The 19,493-nt window shown below is 41.3% G+C and overlaps 2 protein-coding genes across 2 annotated transcripts; one reads left to right on the top strand and one right to left on the bottom strand.

Annotated features, from left to right (window-relative positions):
* Positions 1-400: 400 nt before the first annotated feature.
* On the bottom strand, positions 401-7,890 carry LOC149280253 (galectin-4-like). The gene is made up of 8 exons (XM_089500614.1): positions 7,861-7,890; positions 5,775-5,863; positions 5,296-5,491; positions 4,947-5,063; positions 2,877-2,918; positions 1,760-1,821; positions 643-808; positions 401-544 (listed from the first exon to the last, which is right to left on the bottom strand). The coding sequence occupies exons 1-8, from the start codon at positions 7,888-7,890 to the stop codon at positions 401-403; spliced, it is 846 nt and encodes a 281-aa protein (XP_089356740.1).
* A 5,370-nt stretch (positions 7,891-13,260) lies between these two features.
* On the top strand, positions 13,261-19,097 carry LOC149280252 (NTPase KAP family P-loop domain-containing protein 1-like). The gene is made up of 4 exons (XM_089500613.1): positions 13,261-13,375; positions 15,555-15,686; positions 16,103-17,902; positions 19,066-19,097. The coding sequence occupies exons 1-4, from the start codon at positions 13,261-13,263 to the stop codon at positions 19,095-19,097; spliced, it is 2,079 nt and encodes a 692-aa protein (XP_089356739.1).
* Positions 19,098-19,493: the final 396 nt, after the last annotated feature.

The raw sequence follows: 19,493 nt of genomic DNA, 5'->3' as shown, positions 1-19,493 counted from the left end.
CATCTTGTATTGGTGTAGTTTTCATGCCATATTGTGTTTTTTGGCTTGGGTCAATCACAAGACAAAGTCCTCCGATATAAGATTAAAATGCAGAACCTTTTTAAGAACCTACCGCTTCCTACAGACAATGATTCAGTAATTGAATGGAACATTGAAATGTGTGATAGTACTATGACCTTAAACAACAAAAGATGACAAATGCCCAAAGAATTTTGGAATCTCACTATTGGAGGCTTACTGTTGTCTACAGGGTTTGGATTTGTAAAAGTGTTTTTATGTAATCGTTCATTTAGGAGTGAAATGTTTTTGGATCTTTTTCCTATTATCGCTTCAATACTGAAATGTGTATTTGCCCGGTTCCTCGTTGCAACTGAAAAGGGTAACCCGCTTTAAACTATGGCTAGAACTGGACATAGGACAAAGTTACATCTCCCCCCACTTCAATCCTGTCAATTTGAGTAACAGGTAGGCGATGGACGTAGGTGAACACCTTCGCTCCTCCAACGTAGACGCCAAAACAGCCGCCCTCGTTCCTGATCTCCATCTAGGATGAGCAGTGTAGTAAGTTTAATAAAACGTAATAAGATGGAATTAAATGCTAGTACAGACTAAATGAGGTACCGCCAGCTCCTGTCTTCTCACCTGAAAGCTCTGGCCTTGGGTAAAAGGCATGTATGATACGTGTCTCTCCTCGGGTCCCCAGTTACCACGGTCTTTGGTATTTCTCACCAGAGCCCCTTCCCTGAACCGGGGGTTGATATGGAGGTAGATATCCCTGGTTGCGCTGTTTAGGAGGTCGACACCGAACCTGTAAGTACAATGGTTCGTGATGACACGCTGCCCGGGGAGTTGTTATGTAATCTGTCGCTCCGGTTTCTCTACATCTCGTAATCTTAGCTGGGAAACCTCCCCTGGTCTCCCATCAAATAATGATACGGACAGAGGGCTGTCTGCATGTGTCTTCCACCGCTGGGTCACCAGAAAGAAAGTGGGAAATGTGGTCATACCAAAGCTCAATACGCATTAAAGTCGCAGCTGCCCAGCAAGATTCAGTATGGGTGACCCTGACCTAATTATTTCTTTATTTTTGTTATACTGAGTTTTCAAAAATACTGGTCTCCTGGACTACTTGTGCAAAAGAGGGGAGCCACGAGGACAGCCTCTCCCCTGTCCCAGCGATCGGGGTGCCTGGTAGCTCTACTCTTTTGCAGAAGTGCCATGTTGATGGAAGAGCGGACAAAGACAAGAAGAGGCCAGAGAAGAAACAGCTCTGGGAAAGGAGACGGGGACACAGAAGCTGTCGGCGAAGAAGGTAGGAAGACATGGAGAGGGTGTGAATGAGAGTGTGAGAGTGAATTTATTAATGATGATATAACAATGAATGTTGATGTGGTTTGTGTGGTGGGCATCATTTCAACATTTGACCCAGGCACCACAATGTCTTGGGCTGGTCATGGGTATAGCCATAAGGCTCCTGAATGTAAGACTAGACCAAATTAAGGTTTGAGTCTTATCTGTCCCTAAATTCTGTCTGTTTAACTTCAGGTCGGCAAACACAAAAATTTCATGAGCTGTCTGCTAGAACTTATAACTCTCTAGATGGGCTGACAGTAGAAATCCAATGCAGCCCCTGTGGGGGGGAATTAATAATGGGAATTAAGAAACAAATTGCACATGCAATAGCTTGTGGGTGGAATGAGATGTGATGAAAAAATACAGGGCACCTGAAGAATATGAGTAGTATTTCCCCAAAACGTACTTGTCTGCTCCGTAGCTCACAAACCCAACAATGATGATACTGCGGTTCTGGATAAAGGTCCCCTGCAAAGCAGCCATGAAGGGCATTGCCTGTCAAAACAAACTATTATTATATTTTCATATAATTTCCATGGTAATTACTAATCTAAAGCCAAATGAAGTAGAAAATAGACCACCACCTTCTGTATTAATAATTCTAACGTAGCCTTAACTACTAGATACTCATTGAAGGTGTTGTGGCCAGGGCCAGACTGGCGATGGATAGGTCACCTGGATACGTATTTAGCCATTGTACAGGGCTGTGGAATTTGATGGCGCTATATAAACAAAGAATAATTAACCCACTTAGTATACATACAGGGTTATGGATGCTCACGGGTCCCGCGGCCTAAGGAAGAAGAAAATTCACAATATTTGAGAAATTGTTTGCAAAGTCTGACATTATCTCTTAAAAGCCCTTTATTCTCTGGCCAGATATACTAAGGACTTAAGATGCCTATTTTAAAAGTCAGGTTTGCTAAGCAATATATATCATCTGGCTTAATTACGGTATTATACATGAATTTGGTTTTATTGAAATGACACCACCGTCCCTTGACATGAGAACTGGTCCAGCCTATGAAGGTGTAAGTGGTCGTGACATCTAAACTGGACCCACTAAATGTCTTCAAGTTGATTAGTGTTGCCTAATCCCAAATCTCCAAATCCTCGGCCAATGTGCCGGGAACTTGTGTAAAGGGAACTTGGTTTAAAATCTGACCTCAAGGTATTAACCTGTGAAGGTCCAGAGTTCAGTGTTAAAGGCCAAATATAACGGTCAACTAAACTCAACTGGACCTCTCTACTACTGCGTTTCTGACAGATTCCCGTTGAGCTGAAAATCCAATATCCCATTTAAAGTCAATAAAAACATCAAAAAATACAGTATTAAAAAACACTAGCAAATAAAATATTATGGGCATAGTGTGGAGTAAAGGGTTAATAAAAAGTGTTTACTATGGGGTACAAGGGACACTTTAGATCAAGATAAAATACATTTGTGGAAGTGGTTAGTGAAAATAGAAATGAAACGGGAAGGGGGTATTCTCTATAAAAAAAAAAAAGAGAGAGGGGCTCACCATAGGAGGAGTGAACAATGGGGGCATGACCACACTTGGGACCTGACAATAAAAAAAAAACATGACAATTGTAAGAAAAGAATGACATCACAATTAATGTCATTGTCTGAACAAGAGAAACACTGACACTGACTGAATTTGACAACAGATCGGACCCATTTGGTCCATCCATTTTTTTTCTCATGTAAGACTCGGATCCTAATCAGTCCTTGGTCTTATCTAAGATAAGGAAAACCGGGTAAAGCATAATTACAAACAGTCGCATCCTATCCACGAATGTTGAAACAGTAACTAAAAAAGCAGCCAACAACCTTATTGGTTATCCCCATTCATTAACGTGAAATATGTAGCCGTCAAGTGCGATGTCCAGCATGAGCTGTCGGGAAAATTCAGTCAATGCCGTGGTGATACTATCTCTAAAGAGTTGCCAACTCACCATGGATGTCGGAGGTGCAAATGCACTCATAAACTGAAGCAAGATAAAATTTAATTAAGTACAAAAATATAACAATATATTTAGGGTTTTTTTAGGCAAAATAGGAAGCGCTCCATCACCAGTTAGCAAATGATCTGCAGAATATCGGCTACAGAGATTATCGGTGGTTAAAGATGGCAGGAGAGCAAAGATACCGCTATCACCCTTGGTCGGTGGGATTGGTTTGAGTATAGGAGCTCACCAGCTGAAGTAGAGCAGTCACGGTCAGATCACCCACCTACTGTAGAGACACTGGATAGCGGAGAAGAGGAGCTTACGTACACCCCTACTACCTCCATTTATACCCATACCAATGATCCACCAATTGGAGCATTCTTCAACATGTTCCATATCATGTCAAGCATGGTTAGCTTTTTATTTTTTACGTTTTTTAGACCATATCTTATGGCCCACAGGGGAGCACCAGGCACCAGCATTAACATTATATCCACCTGTTAGCAATGGGTGCGGCTGAAACTCCATAATTAAGTGGGGCGTCCACATACTTTTGGTTATATAGTATATGTCTGAGAGTGGCAGGAATTATTGGCATGATCATTAGTTACTGTAAACTCAGGACAATAGGAGTTATCGGCTTTATCAACTATATGGCCGTTGGCAATAGAGCATCTGGGTTTACTTATGAAACTAACAGATTCCTAGTATTCCTCAGGGTATTGGCAATAAGGCATCCAATCATCTTAGCGCTTGAGCAAGAGGGTGACATCACGAAGGATCCGGGTAAAAGCAAGCAGGCCAGTAAGGAAGCCAGAAAGACTTACTTGCATCATCAAAAGTAGGACATAAGCAGAGATGGGTATTGACATCATCCTAAATGATTTACTATATAATGTCAGAATACTTTACCACTATAATGACCAACAAGCATGTAGGCAGCCTAAGACAGCAGTGACATCATCATTAAAGGAAGTGACATCGTGCTACCATCATCTTCAAGAATAGATATGAAGGTAGTAGGACTGAAGCAAAAGGAACTTTCCTCCACCAGTTAAGGGACATACTCACAAAACTTGGGGTGATGCTATAAGGTGGTGGGGGAGGCAGACTTTGTTCCTGGAAATTTTATATAAAGAACATTTGTACAATTTATTTGAGGATTTTTGTAATTCATTAAACTTTGTAAAGATATGAAATGAGTAAGTGTGTTTGTTTTATTTCTTATTTTTACATGTAATTGTAGCCCCTTCTCCTCTTTCATGGAAGCAGTTAAGGGCACAGACTGGGGTGGGGTTTATTGATAGCATTTCCCTCGAATTTTGGTAACAGTTGTATCTACAGGTAACGATATACAACATATATAACAGGTTTTAATTACTGGACCATACATCTTTCATAACAATGATGTCCAGAAAATGGTAAGGAGTTATCACAGATGCTGGGTGAAAATAAAAATTGACGTTTGGGTTTGGGCTGTCCAAGCCAAAGTAGACAACCGGGACCCAGATATATCCCGTTGAGGGTTCAGTTTCTCTCTCACAGGTATTGCCATTAAACTTACTCCAAACTCCAGAGAAACAATGATGTTCTAAGTAAATACTACAATGTCATTAGGAAGTTATCTTTTAATTACTTACTGATCCAGAGAATGTGACACAAGTAAGATTGACATCCCCTTTAACTTCAAGACATTGGATGGTTTGGTAAGAGACGCGGTGGCGATATTCCAAAGTAAACTGTCCATTCACTGTGACCTAAACGGGGCGAGCGAAGGAGAGCAAGATAGATAGAGGTAAGAGACAGGGTGAGTGATGGGTGTTAAGCATTACACGGAAGATAGAGAAACTTTTGGAATATGACATGACACATTAAAGTTACTTTCGATTTAGTATTACTTTATCTGGTCTCGTATTTTGAATGGGCATATTAGATGCAGAGAAGAGAGATTGGGGTGCATTCTGATTCTGAGCTCTGTGGCATACATACCTGGAAAGCGTGTCCCAGGACAGTAATTCCTATATCAAAGAAAGTGTTCCTTTGGAAGGGCATACCGCCTTTCCTTTCTTCAGAACCCCAGCTCTTCCTTTGCATCGTATTGCAAACAATAACATTGCCTTCATCAAACCGCGGGTTAAAGTGAAAAGCGATATCATTGTTGAAGCAGACAAAATTTATGGCAAACCTGAAAGAAAAGACAATTTTATAGATCCTCCTTTTTGTGTCCCTGCAATGTACCGAGTGTACTGGAGAGGTTCGTAGGAACACTGTCCGTGTCTCATAAAAAGCTTCGACATTTGTTGGCCAACTATCTCCGTCTGTTTGTCTCTTTGCTGGTAGACTGATGGACTTTGAGATACCAGACTATCCGTCTGCCAGTAGACATGCTGATTTGTGGTATCTTCTATCATTGTCATCCCTACTTTGTAGGAAGGCTAGTCCTTTTTTTTGGGTTTTTTTTTACGTACCTCTTGGCCTGATTACGCGCTTGCCCTTGGATTGAAACCTTCTTGCCTTCATTAATGCCCCCGAGTATTGCACTCTGGAAGGGGACAGTCTATAAATAGAAGAAATGAGAGCACTCAGACAATATGTCATTTAGAACCTGATCCAGAAAGCTATTTCATTTATCTGGTCGGCACCCGAATCCTCCGCGTCGCGGGAGAAGGGTCCCGGGAGAATGGGGGTGTTTCCCGCAACGTTGGCGGGACTGCAAGGGTAGGCTCCAGGTTGCCCGGGCCCACAAGCTACCAGGTTTGCTGGTGATGATGATGATGACGCTTCACCCTCTCCTCTCACATTTACAGGCACCACTCGTTCATTGAGAGAACATACGCGTCCCTTCTGCCCCACTATACAAGGGCCAAAATTTCATCATTGTGTTTTTATTTTTTTTTTACTGTGCCACTCGGGGGAGTAAATTTAATTTATTACAGAAAAAAGTCATAATGGTCCTTAATATATATATATATAGTCGGTCAAAATGTGGGTCACCAGTGTGTGTCTGTGTGTGTGGGGGCGGGTGGTATTGGGCATTCTCATTAAAATAAAGGAATAACGGTCCAATTTTTTACAATACCCAACATTAGGGTCAGGGCCCACATTTTGATTCCATATAGGTCAGTGGAGTGCTGTAGAAAACTATAGAATAGAGGGACATCAAGAGAGAAAAGAGGGACTGTCCCGCCTAAACAGGGACACTTGAGAGGTGCTCATTACTACAATGAATAGGGCCAATGGATGCTGATAAGGGATAAGAAGACTGGTTTATATATACATGAGGTTAATATTATTTGTTCCTTGCGGCATATAACCATGGACTTTGCACTCTAAGGTAATGAAACCAACCACATGATCGTCCTATTTTATCTCACTTCCCCCACCAGGTACACATTTATCGTACCTGTGACTGGTAAAATTAAAGAGCCCTTAAACCTCTACAATATCTTCTCTGACGGAACCTAAAGTTATTGTTTGTTTGGTTCTGGAACTTGTGGCATTTCTCCTGACGTGCACCTTGCCCCCTGAAGCTATCCTGCCAAAACGTGATGGTCGACAGAACCGCCTGCATGCTAATCAGCAGATAACGGTCATCTCTTCTCACCGCTCCTGTAACGAGGAACGCTCGTTTTGACTCCAACGTCAAGAACCATCTTTAAATATTGTCCAACTCCTTGTTGGACTGGATCACTGCAAGTCATGTTAGAAAACAATCTGTAACTTGTAAAGAATGTCAAAGCAAATGCAATATCACCCATGAGTGTCCCAAAACAAGTGCCGAATGAAGCTCCCCACCTATTGCCTACTTCAGCGGCCACCATGCTATCTGCTGAGCACCTGGATACCATGCCGTATCTCAATGCTCTGCCTCGAAAGGACATGCGGCGCTGGGAAAGGCTACTATACAGGCTGTTTTGGCTAGGCTCAGACCTCCCATAGTGTAACTAGACGGGTTATATGGGAGATCTCCCCAACAGGACCATGGAGCAGTGGCGCAACAGGGAACCTGATCGGATGTAGCAAAATAGCATAATAACATATTTTACACGTAACAATGCATTTTCTATAGAACACTTCCTTTTTCAGGATTTAACTCACTCCTCGCCTGTAAAAAAAATGTGCGCCCATGCACAGTATTTAACCCTGATCTGCAGTCATCTGTACACTTCTGGTCATTCACCCATCTTCTGTAAATGGAAAGTCAAGTCACCCTCAACAACAACGTCCTAACGGGAGAACTTACGCTACGTCCTGCGGCGTCAAGAGCAGTCCAATAATAAACCGAATTTAAAAAGAAAATACGGCACGTACGTTGTGTCTTATAACCTCAAACCTCTGTAGGCAATGTGCAGCCATCGTGACAAAGCCACCCAGGAATCCAACTTTACACACGTGCTGAAAGGGCTTAAGACATGGGTCAAACCCGGGCATAGGATGAGAGATACGGCTACAACCTGCTACTTAATAACCCCCAGTGCCCTTAATGCCCACAACTATCGTTCAACCCCCGTGTCCGCTAGAGAGCGACCCACAAAGCACACAGCATACACTTACTGGATTGTAAATAGGAGCAAAACTGGCCATGATGTCTGTCTGTGACAATATTCAGCAGCTACTGGGGAGTTAGTTTCGTTTCAGTGTAAAGAGTAATTCACAGATAACTGCAGGGGAGGAGAATGAGCAAGAACCTACACCATATACCTTCACTAACTTCACTCTCTCCTATCACCAAGATTGCCGGGCTCTCTCCACCTAATGTATCGGTTTGTCTCAGTCTGTCAATTCTCGTCTTGTCAGACCCCTTGAATATATGTATTGTATTAAGCGCTGCATAGATTGTTGGCGCTATATAAATAAAAGATAATAATAATAATAATAATTACAGAGAACTAAGTCAGCCGAACCCGTTAATATTCCATCCTAACGCCATTGTAGCGACTCGCTGATGGTGCCAACCGAATGGTTCGATTAATTGTCAAAGTGGCCACTCTTTTATCCTTTATCGGCCGCTGGCCTTAAAATGCCAGGGCTGATTTATAGTCCCCAGTCTAGCCCTGGCGACTAGCACTGCGTTGCATTAATTATAAAGCGGGCCCCGGACAGACAAAAATCAGAGGAGGGGCCGCATGATCAGGCCTGGATCATGTTAGGGATCATGTTTTAGATAGGGCAGGGTTTTAGGGGGGGCCAGGGGTTAACGTCCCTTTAAGTAGGGTCATGGTGCATCCGTGGTATGGAAACCGTGGAAACCGTGGTTATTGTGTAGTTTGAAGGGCCTTTTCCCACGTTCAAAGAGGGGGGCCATTGTGCTTACACCACGTGCTAATGCGGTTTACGGCTCGTGGTTTGGTGTACACGCAATATGTTCGTGGGAGTTCCGGCTGTGGTTGTAACCTCCATGGTGTGAAGAGTTGTAATCGGGCAGCTGGAAGTTACACAGTTAAAATAAAATGTATGTTTTAAGTTTTAATAAAGTTTTACGCGTCACAGTATTTGATCTCAAATAAAGCTGTGGCCTTTTCAAAGTCCGTTAGGTTGTCTGTCTTTATTAATCTTAACATTTTAACAGATCAACAAATGTATCTAGTGCCATGCTCATGTAACACTTAGTAATCACATATAGTAATATCTATAGGCCCCCTTGTGGCAAATTGGCATGCTGTGAAATAAACGGTAATACCCCTCATTCAATAACGCCAGCACGTCATAACCAGCCTTTGTTAGTCTGGCACATTACTTATTTTTCTTTTATACTCGGTATGGCGGCAACATGTCGTCAATTGGAGTCAATTCCCGGCCCCTTTTACAAAGACTCCGAAAAATATATAAATTATACTTTTCATGGGTAAAGAAAAGAACCAGGTTCTGTTCTCCTGCGTGTCTTTGTGCCGTTGTGTGAAGAAGAGTGCGACCTTTTGAGGTTTTAAGGACATTAGAGAGCATGAGCCCCTTGGGAAGATCCTCTGGTCTCCCCCGACCTACCCAGGGAGCTGTAAAATCAATGGCTGATGCAGCTCCCGTGTGGCCTCGTCGGGTTAGGCGGCGGGTGGCCAGCTTTGCTTCCGCAGGTCTCATGGTCACTTCCTTCTTTCGACGGTCTCTCTGCACACTTCATTCCCGTTTCACACCCACCAAAGATCTCTGGGGCTAGTCCCACCACAATAAGGGCTAGTCATGGCCCTTCGCAATGCCATTCCTTCATAAGGGGGACAGCTCCGAGTAATCTACCTTTGGAAGCACCCATGTATGGCTGCCCCATACATTTGCCGGTTGACAAATAAAAGGTATAACTAAGGTAAAACTAATCTATAAGTAGTAATTAACTAATTAATATAATTATCTTAAACAAGCAAATGAAATCACATTCATGCGATTATAAAAGAATGAGCGGTGTTTATTACACTGTGCCATAAAGCATTAAGGAATATTTTGTATATTTATAAATTGTATTATTTATACATTTTAACTTTAAATATTTTTAAGCAGTGTTTCTGTACAATGCTTTTTAAAAGTTTACAAATATTTTTTTATTAAATTATCTATTATTGCATGTTTTTTTAATGCAGAAATGGAAACCACGTTTAAAGCTTGTTTTTGTTTTTTTTGCGAACATAGAATATCTCATTTATTTAGAAATATTTATGAAAAATGTACTTTTTCCATTCAACCAACTTTATTGCTCTACAAATATGTACACCCAAACTGTATAATTGTAAAGTTTTGAATAATGTGTGCGTTACACAAATTATTGTTGATGGAGATGCTAACTTGAAAGGAATTGGATTTAGAAGTTATTTTTATAAATACGTGTCCGCCTAAAAAAACCTTTTTGTCCCCCACCCTCAGTAAGGGAACGCCTAGTGGATCGGTTAACAATTCTATAAATGTTTGACAATAGGGCTTCTTTGTACCTCTAAGGAGATAAGGAGATGAATCATTACGTTTAACATATTCAGTAGACAGAAGCTGAATCATGGACCTTAAATGTGGCAGAAGATCTGTGACCTTGAAAAAAGTTTACATTAATCAATGAGGCGTCCATGGATGGATGGTCTTTAGGAGGTCTGAGGCTCTAAGTTTTGATGGTAAAAACTTGTTCAACTTTTTCTGGTTCCATGCGCCAGATTTTATTATTATTGGTGTTGAAAACTTTTTTTTTAATTATTATTATTATTTTTGAATTTTGTTTTAAAAAAGTTTTTACAAAAATCTAAAATCTGTGGGGTGAGAATGAAATAGGTGGAGGAGTGAGATGATGTGGTGGTGTAGGAGGACAGACCTTCTCCCTGTTGTGAAGGGGACTTCCTCCTCTTCCGAGGGTCTTCTTTCTGCCAAAATATGATGTCACACCCCAACGCTCCACATTAGATCACATGCAAAGATCCCTGTGATAGAAATGAGTTTCAAGGAAGATCTTTGATCCCCCCAACCACCCTCTAGTGAGGCCATTTATCCAAAAGGTTTTCCCTATCTTGCTCTCGCCATGCACCGGCCAGTTCCCCCAATTCAACGATATCTGCTACTCTATTCATATGGACCCCATGGGATAAGATTACTAAAATAACATGAATGATATTTTATTTTATTGTTAACAATGCAATAAAAAACTCAAACTTGTTATGTTTATGGACAAGATAAACCAGCCAGACTGCTTCTGTATGCTACGATCACATCCCAGAGGAGGAGTATTTGGGATAACAGGGTGGAGAAATGTAAAATGATGACACTGCCCTTGCATAGCTTCAAAATAATTTACAAATCAGAGTCTTGAAGACACCAAGACTGTCTGAGAGGTTCTCTTCGTAAGAGGAGCGTGTTCCGCAGCCAGTGGGAGGTAATTCTAAGCAGGAGGCCAAACCAAACTTTTGATTGAACAACCACCATCCTTGGGAGACATCAACATTTTGTTGGAGCCAACAACAATTACGGAGACACTTTCTCAAAGACAGCCTTATTATCCACAATTCTTCGGAGGCGGCCACGTCTATCGGAAAATAGCTGCTCCTGCTTGGAGGCACTTATAATAACCACCAGAAGACGGTTGGTAGAAGACACTCAATGAAAGGAATAATCATTCATCGCAGGGCAATCTAGCTTCTGAAGGCCACCTTCACCCACTGGAATGTGGTCATCAGGTAAAAAAAATATGTTAATGTCTATCCAGCCTATGAGCTGACATTAAATTTCCTGCCAAGTGTGAAATGATCACCGTAATACTCTTTTAGGTGTTACTTTGAAACATATTACAATTATTACATTTTAGCTCTAAACCTGAATAACTATTTACACTACCTTCCTAATGTTGAACTTTTTATATGCGTATTGTGGACACGTTACATTCATTATATAATCAAATGCATATTTTTAAATTACGTAGTTTTGTTGTTGTTAGTAATGGCGATATAGATATTAGTGCAATTATTATTATTAAACCCATTCTTCCCAATGCTTTATGGGAAAACCTTTAATTTTGGAAGTTTAGTAAGCTACCATTAAAATAATGAATTGGAATAGTTGGGAACTATGAGTTTTATGCCACATTTTGTTGATGTTTGAAGAAGGTGTCTAACCAGGTCTGAGTTACAGTATCCCGATTCCCCAGTATCATGCAGACTGCCAAAAGAGCAAGCGAAGAGAAGCCATAAGGTCCACCATATGATGCATTACTTGTTGTATACATTGTGCAACACTGAAGAACATAATAAGTAAATAATAATTAGGACATTGACCCCTGTTCACCCCTAACCCCTGTGCACAGCGGTAGGTGTTTTGGGCAGATAAGCAACAGAAAGGTCCAAAAAATACATCCTACAATTCCGGAACTGTCACGCTGATCAGTGGCTGGGAAATGCTCCAGTAGAAGTCAATGGGACCACTTTCTGTACATGCGCGTGTCAAGTGCCAGGAGATGTGTTCGGCTGAAGACATTGCCTGTTTGGCAAGTAGTTGGGGGGCAGGGAGAGGATTCTGCAGAATCATGCATTTGCAAGGGGGAACCACATAAAAATGGGACCTCTCAGCTATTAGATATCCATTGAAGTATATATATGATGGCTGGAGTGTCTCTTTAAGGTTCTAAAGAGTTTAACGTTTTATGTTCTTGTATATTAAAAGCAACCACATAAAATACACCTGTCGTGTAAAAAAAAGGCACTTAATTGCATCCGTATTCAAAGCCGTAGGTTGACTGCTAGCAAAAGGCACTCATCGTATTTCACCTATTAAATCCTGAATTTTAAAATCCATTATTACTTAATATTTGTTTCTTCCAGTAAGTTAACTCACGTCATTACATAATAACTATTTTATGTTTCTTAATAACCTTTAGTAATTTTTCAGTCACACCAAAGAAAAGGATTAGGAGGAGGATTATGGAGGTGAGAGAATTAGCCTGGCTATTGCATCAGGAAGACGTCTATAATTATGCGGGTAATTGCATGTTGTCAGCAGTAGGACGCGTAATATTTGTTTACATACATTATGGAACAAGCAGGAAACAAAGAGACAAAATGAGGAAACGTATGAAGTCATATCCAGATATACGTATCAAGGGATGCCTTCTTCCCCTCTTAATGAAGATCTGTAATCTGTAAGCGTGGTTAGCATGCCCAGGGCCGGACTAGGGATGTCAGGGTGGTCCTGCGGCTGGCAAATTAAGTTCAGTCTTTTGGCTAAGTGAGTAACTGTGAGTGAGGGAAAACTTGGTCCTCCAGCCTTGATGCCCAAGTACAGGAGGCTCGAGGTATAGCATTAGATTGGATTGGCTGAAATGCAGAATGTCACAGGGGAGAGGGATCCCTGAAGACTCAGTTCTTTTGGTGGGATTGTTGTGCCTTTTGGCCACTTTCTCACCCTTGAACACTTCAGGTGGTACTCCTCTAAGGGGGGGAGGCAAGAGAATCCGGCCCTCCTTTGGCTTTGGCCTGGAAGGGAAGGGAGGGATGGATATCCCCCATGGGAATGTATCTAGAAGACAAAGACTGGGGACTCGGCCGCCACTGTGGCCCTTATACCTTGAGCACCGTTTTCACCTTTTTCCTTCGGACAGTTGATGACGGGAGGTGCACAAGTACCTCGGTCTTCCAATAAAACAATAAATAAATGAAGTAAGTTTGGATGGATACGAGAGGCAATACATTACTTTATTATGCTCATGTAACGTGCAGTCAGGCATTCCACACTGCGGCACCCAATGTGTGCGGATCGGGTAAGTTTGGAGAGATGTTGGCCAACAGTCCACGGGGTTGCCTGGTCTGCCAGATGGCCAGTCCAGCCATCTTTTAAGATCAGAATTTCATTGCCCTGATACTACTCAATTGTATATAGAGGGGACAGTCATACATGTCATCCAAAAATAGCCCCTGGGTAATTCCGAACATGAAACTATTTCCTAATTACAGAGATAATAACTACAGGAAGATATTACATCACATAATATATTGAACCACAGGACAAGGAAGGAGGACTAAAAACAACCAAGGTACTAATTAAGGTTTTATAGCAGGAAAAAGGAAAAATAGATGGGCCAAATGGTTCTTATCTTCTGTCAAATTCTGTTTCTATGTTCTATTCAGAACCGGACGGAGATGTGTAATACTGAACCCCCTTCATTGTGTATATGTTATGTGTAGTAAAGGTATGGTTAGAGGCACATTCCAAGATGCATCTGGAATAACTGTGACATCACTTTCAGGGTCTTCTATAGTTTTACTTCCTTTATGGTGGCTGCTGATGAAATAAATGTAAATTTGACAAACCTCATTACTTTGGAATGTCTTAGAAAAATGTCTCATGAGCTAGGATTCATTAATATATTGGGGAAAAAGTTTTTGTATTAAAAAAAGACCAACACAATTCTAGGAACACTTTTTAAAGCCGCCATCTTAAAAGTAACACCATTATCCATGTCAAACCATTAAAAAAACATATACGGTATGGTATAACATAGAGACAGTTTCAAAGGTTCTATATATACTCATTGCAGCGTGACACCATTCCTAGTACTGCCCTTCCCAGAACTAATTATTTAATCATATAAAATTATACTGTCATATAATCTCATTTAACATTTTTCCTGGAAACAGTTAACTGTCATGTGACACAAAAGCAGGCCCTGGTCGGTTGTTGCCATAGAAACTGAACATAATTCTTAGATGTTTCCGAGTTGTTTTATGTGATGAACTTTTCAGGGGATAGAATTACCGTATTTTTTTTTTATTACTTATAGTCAGCTGTAGCACAATAGTAACATTTTATAAAGAGCCCTATCCTGTTGAATTAAGTGGTTGTTTTAATCATGTGTTTTAATATATATTTATGTTTTGTGTGTAATAAGAATGGAGTCTAGCAAGTGCTGGACAGCGATGAATAAATTAATTTTGTTATAAGTGAGATCAGGGCACAATTTACCCAGTGACCAGCAAAGTGACTGTTAGAAAAATGCTTATGTTATCGTAAATATTATTGGTGACAAAGACATAAGAAAGTAGAAAATTTCTTGTCTATGATATATGCACGAGTTCACGCCAACACATCTACTCTATATTATTATATATATATATATATATATATATATATATATGTGCAAAGGGTCAAGTATAGGCCATTCTTAATTATGCAGCTTAAAGAGGCGTAACCTGCATGAAAAGTAACCAATCAGAATGATGCATGCTATTAGAAGAAGTTAAGAGGTTTTATAAACCATGTAATCCAAACATGTAATCAGACAACGCTTCGACTTTTGTTTGTTGTGTGCCTTGTCTCGATTATGCGCATGATCTAAATAAAGGAAAACTCTTTCTGAGGAGAATTCGACCATTATTTCAACCAACAGTGACCATACTTAATGGTATGAAATTATTTACTGAATTTACAATTTTAGAAATAAATGATTAAAGTTATTGAACTTATTAAAGGTATTAAAGTTTTACGATATTCAAATGAGGGAGGAATGCCTTTTAGACTTTGTGTCCAATTCACATTCTATGCAGATGCAATAAAACCTGTGTTACTATCATCTGGGGTTTGTTCGCTGAAGCAGGCTCCTATAGAAGGACGCTATGCTTAAATATGCCTTACAACTCTCCGGCAACTTCATATATTATCACGTGTAGGGTCAGGGCTGGACTAACGATGCCGCAGCGGCCCTGGCACTTTAAGGCCGGTGGCCGCCTGACGGTATAAGCGCAGCCAACGACGGGAAAGGATTCTGTCTGTCTGTATGACCCATTTCTACATTTCTGTTACAGGTAAGCAGACAGAAGATGACATCTACTGCGCATGCCTGTCCAAATCATTATGTCAGATAGCCACACCAGTGACTGTTGGATTATATGCTCCATTTGGGGGACGTGTCTACATGCTACTGGATCGTATAACAAGTACGTTAATTATTCCTAATATTATTGACTTACAAATTACTTATAAAACTTGAGAGTCTGATATTGCAAGATATACACAACCAAAATCATCAGTCTCTTCTTGGAACCTTATTGCTTTTGGCCACAATTGACAAAAGTATTGTCGTGCGGACTTCAACCTGGTAATTGAATTCCCACCTAGAGGCCACCATGCAACCTTCTATTCTAGAGCAGTCCGCTCTTACAGCCCTGGACGTTAAGGGTCTATAATTTGATAGATCCCACAGAGAAGTAGACTCGGAACGCACATTGCCCATTCACGTGTATGGTGTCCAGATGCCCCTAGTGGTCATGTGTGGAATTAACTAATAAAATGCTTTATTCTTCTTGCATATGTGCACAAATCCTCAAAATGTACTATTTTTCCTATATTTCAGAGTGCATGAGGGAAGAGGCATCACGTGTTACAGAGAAGGAAGAGAAAACTGTAGGACAGGTTACCAGTAAACCCGTGGGATGGGGTTTCTTCCGCCTGCTCTGGCATCTGTTCTTCTACTACCCTGTCATTACAAACCGCCACCTAGAACGCAAAAGTATCGAATTTATCTTTGTGCATTTTAGCGCCTGGCAGTATGCTGGGAGCGACCGTCTATGGGCCGGTCTGGTCACCACTGTCTGTGAGCGTATTCGGAGCCACTTTGGGATACTTCCTCTTAGCGTATTTAATGTCTTGGGATCAAAGCCCATAAGAGAGAGAGAAGAAGAACGCAGCCTCAATGAATGGATTTTCAAAAAAACTTTCAGCATTATCCTTGTTGTTGTTTTCCTCGTACTAATCGTTGGATTGCTTCTTCTCACCGTGCCGGTGAGAACTGGGTCACAGGATGGTGATCAGAAGACTGCTACAGTTTTTGGGAGCATTGCCACAATATTGTCTGGTTCGAGCATATTCATGACTGTATTTCAGCTCTGCAAGAGTGTCCTGATCAGCCAGAAACAAAAAATTGAACGTTTGGTCAACAGTCAGAAGTTCAGTACTCAAATGGGTTTCATGAATGAGGTCAAAAAAGAGGTTGAGCTAGTCACTCATATGGTCCAGTGCATGGAGATCTTCCAAAAGCAGAAGATCCGGGTGGTACTGCAGATCACAAGTCTAGAACTTTGTGCTCCTGACAAAGTGGTAGGAGTTCTGGATGCCATGAACACCTTGCTCTCTGACCGCCAGGCTCCCTTTATCTCCATTTTGGTAGTAGACCCCAGCATTATTGTTTCGTGCCTGGAGAATGCCAGCTCTCTGAAAGGCATGGCAGATAATGGATATATGTTTCTAAATCGCACTGTTACTCTGCCATTTTCTGTGCCTGCGCTGGGTAAAAAGACAAAGCTGCAACTTCTAAAAAAAGTCGTACTGAAAACAGAAGATCTCATAGACTGGCCCAACAGGACTGACGCAAACCGTGGCACCAAAACAGGCATCGCAGAGTCTGTGAGGCTGCTAAGAGACGAACTATCAAAGGTTGAAGAACCAGAGGAGGAAGCCCCCCTCTACGATGCAGGACGCTGTATTCAAGAAACCTTTTACTCCTTATACAGTGAAGTTCAGGCTCTCCATGAGTACATACCCGATAGCATTTGTCAGATGAAAAGGATTGTCAACACCATTCCAGTCATGGTCCACCTGATGATGCTGAGCCACGTTCCATGGAACCGCCAATCAGCTAAAGCTGTGGCTGCTTGGGTTGTCCTGTGCAATCAGTGGCCATGCCGATTAAGCTGGATACTACAATGCCTTGAGGATGAGGAACAAAGTGGTTCCAAGGACGGGTTCTGCAGCTGTCTCCTTTGGGATGTCTTTAAGGAGAATAGTAAGGAGCTATTCTCTCTAAAGGCAGGGCTGAAGAACCTTTTCGATTTGGACGCTGACCCTGAGATTTTTCAGAAGTTCCTGTCCCGGGACTTTCCTTTTAAAGTAGAAGAGTCAAGACGTTTGATAGGATGCACTGTAAATTTAGACTTTTCTATAAAGCACAAAATGGGGCTCCAAAGAGGCATAAACAACCTGCAGAATGATTGGAAAGAGACCAAGAGCACAAGGTGTGATGGTGACAAGGAGGGACATGCACACACAGAAACGGTTGAGAATGATGGCGATAAAGCGAAAAAAGAGGTTGGCAAGGGCGGAGATAGCTTCAAAAAGGAAATGGAGACAAGCAGTGATAACTCCAGAAATGAAGTTGGTATGGATGGATTTAGATACAGGGAGGATATAGAGCAGGAGAAAGAGATGAAGAGGAAAAATAGGAAGGGTGGATATTATTTCAGGACAGATGTTGTGGAGGAGGGAAATATGTGTTGGAGAGAAGTTGATGAATGTATTTTAGAAAACCCCCTAAAGGAGGAAGGTGAGTGTGAAAGAGAGGCTCATATGGAGGCAGAGGAAGGACAAGAACAGAAGAAAGGGCCTGGAGCGTGTAATGGACATTCAGCGCAGAGAGCCATCTGAAGAGAAGTGAGTGAAGAAACGCTCTGTGTTTACATCAAAAATTCAGATAACAGAAAAATAAGCGAATAGTTAGGTGATATACATCTGAAAGTGTCAGCAGCTGTTAAGCTAAAATGAGCCTTATAGAATGGAGCTCATTTTTTGGAGAAAATATGGAGAAAATATTCAAAATGTTATAGCTCAATGAATTCAAACATGGGAACCGTCACTAATATTTGGAATACATTAATATTTATCAATGAATATGTTCTGTTGAGTTGAGAAATAAACTTTTATTGTAAACGCCAGTTGGTTGGTTTTCACGTGTCTGACATAGACGTGTTCATTGTCATGCAAAAAAAACCCCCCAAAAAACAAATATATAAATGGAAAAAATATGTATTATCATTATTAATTGTTTTATATAGCGCCATCATATTCCAAAGCTCTGTACAATGGGTAGACAGGACATAACAAGTAGTAACAACTTGACTTACAGAAACAACAGGTGAGGAGGGCCCTGCTCAAAGGAGCTTACAATCTACTGCTTGTAGCGCAGTAACAATGACAATGACAACAAACGTGTGCTTACCTGAATAAGTGCTCAAACGCGGACATACTGCGGTGCTGACTCTTCTTGATCCGGAAACAAGAACCCAGCCTATGTTTAAAGGCATTAATTGACTTTAATAACACAACCTCGGTAGTGAATTCCATGTTTATTGCTCTTAATTGCTGAAGGTGAAAACACCTTTCCTTTTTACTTTGTACTGTTAATGAACAGATTCGATCGGCCCTCTTTGTTGTCCAACATTGTTATCGCATCCTGTCCGAGGCGTCTTTTGTTTTAGTAAAAACAAAGTAGATTTTCTAGCCTATCTTCATAAATAAGGAGTTCCGTTCCTCTCACTCCTTTAGCTGCCCGCTTCTTCACTTTTACTCACTTTTAGACAAGATTAGAGAATAGGCTGAACTCCACTGGACATCCAGACCTTCTTTGTGACTTCTCCCTAGGATCAGATAATACTATGACATGTTCACTGTTTCATTAATTATATCCAATACAATCAGGGCCACAGTCACGATGGCGGGGCAGCCTTGGCTCTTTAAGGCCAGTGGCTGTCTGATGACGTAAGTACGACTGACAGCTAGATATACACAGCCGAATGCTACCTTTTTATGCCCATGCGGTGTGAGGCCGAACACTGGCAGATGGGGTAAGTGTGTGTTGCTGCTGGCCAGCGTTCCAACCGGCATTAGCCCGGTGTGCCGAATGACCTCATGTGCCTAAGCCTGATCACCGTCCCTATTTCATGCAGTGTCAGTTCATGATCGTGCCACAAAGT

This window comes from Sceloporus occidentalis, unplaced genomic scaffold (assembly GCF_023333645.1).
Source record: "Sceloporus occidentalis isolate IW3139 unplaced genomic scaffold, rSceOcc1.0.p SCAF_157, whole genome shotgun sequence".
Lineage (NCBI taxonomy): Eukaryota > Metazoa > Chordata > Lepidosauria > Squamata > Phrynosomatidae > Sceloporus > Sceloporus occidentalis.
This window is presented reverse-complemented; position numbering and strand designations above follow the sequence as displayed.

What these genes read in the sequence shown, in the direction of transcription:
- LOC149280253 (XM_089500614.1), bottom strand. Translation starts at nt 7,890, where the DNA reads ATGGCCAGTTTTGCTCCTATTTACAATCCA. An exon ending in GCGCGTAATCAGGCCAAGAG is followed by an intron (nt 5,492 to 5,774) that starts GTACGTAAAAAA and finishes CTTTTCTTTCAG; the next exon opens with GTTTGCCATAAATTTTGTCT. An exon ending in CATTGTTCACTCCTCCTATG is followed by an intron (nt 1,822 to 2,876) that starts GTGAGCCCCTCT and finishes GCTGCTTTGCAG; the next exon opens with GGGACCTTTATCCAGAACCG.
- LOC149280252 (XM_089500613.1), top strand. Translation starts at nt 13,261, where the DNA reads ATGGGAATGTATCTAGAAGACAAAGACTGGGGACTCGGCCGCCACTGT. An exon ending in TGATGACGGGAGGTGCACAA is followed by an intron (nt 13,376 to 15,554) that starts GTACCTCGGTCT and finishes TTTCTGTTACAG; the next exon opens with GTAAGCAGACAGAAGATGAC. An exon ending in TAACTCCAGAAATGAAGTTG is followed by an intron (nt 17,903 to 19,065) that starts GTATGGATGGAT and finishes TCACTCCTTTAG; the next exon opens with CTGCCCGCTTCTTCACTTTT.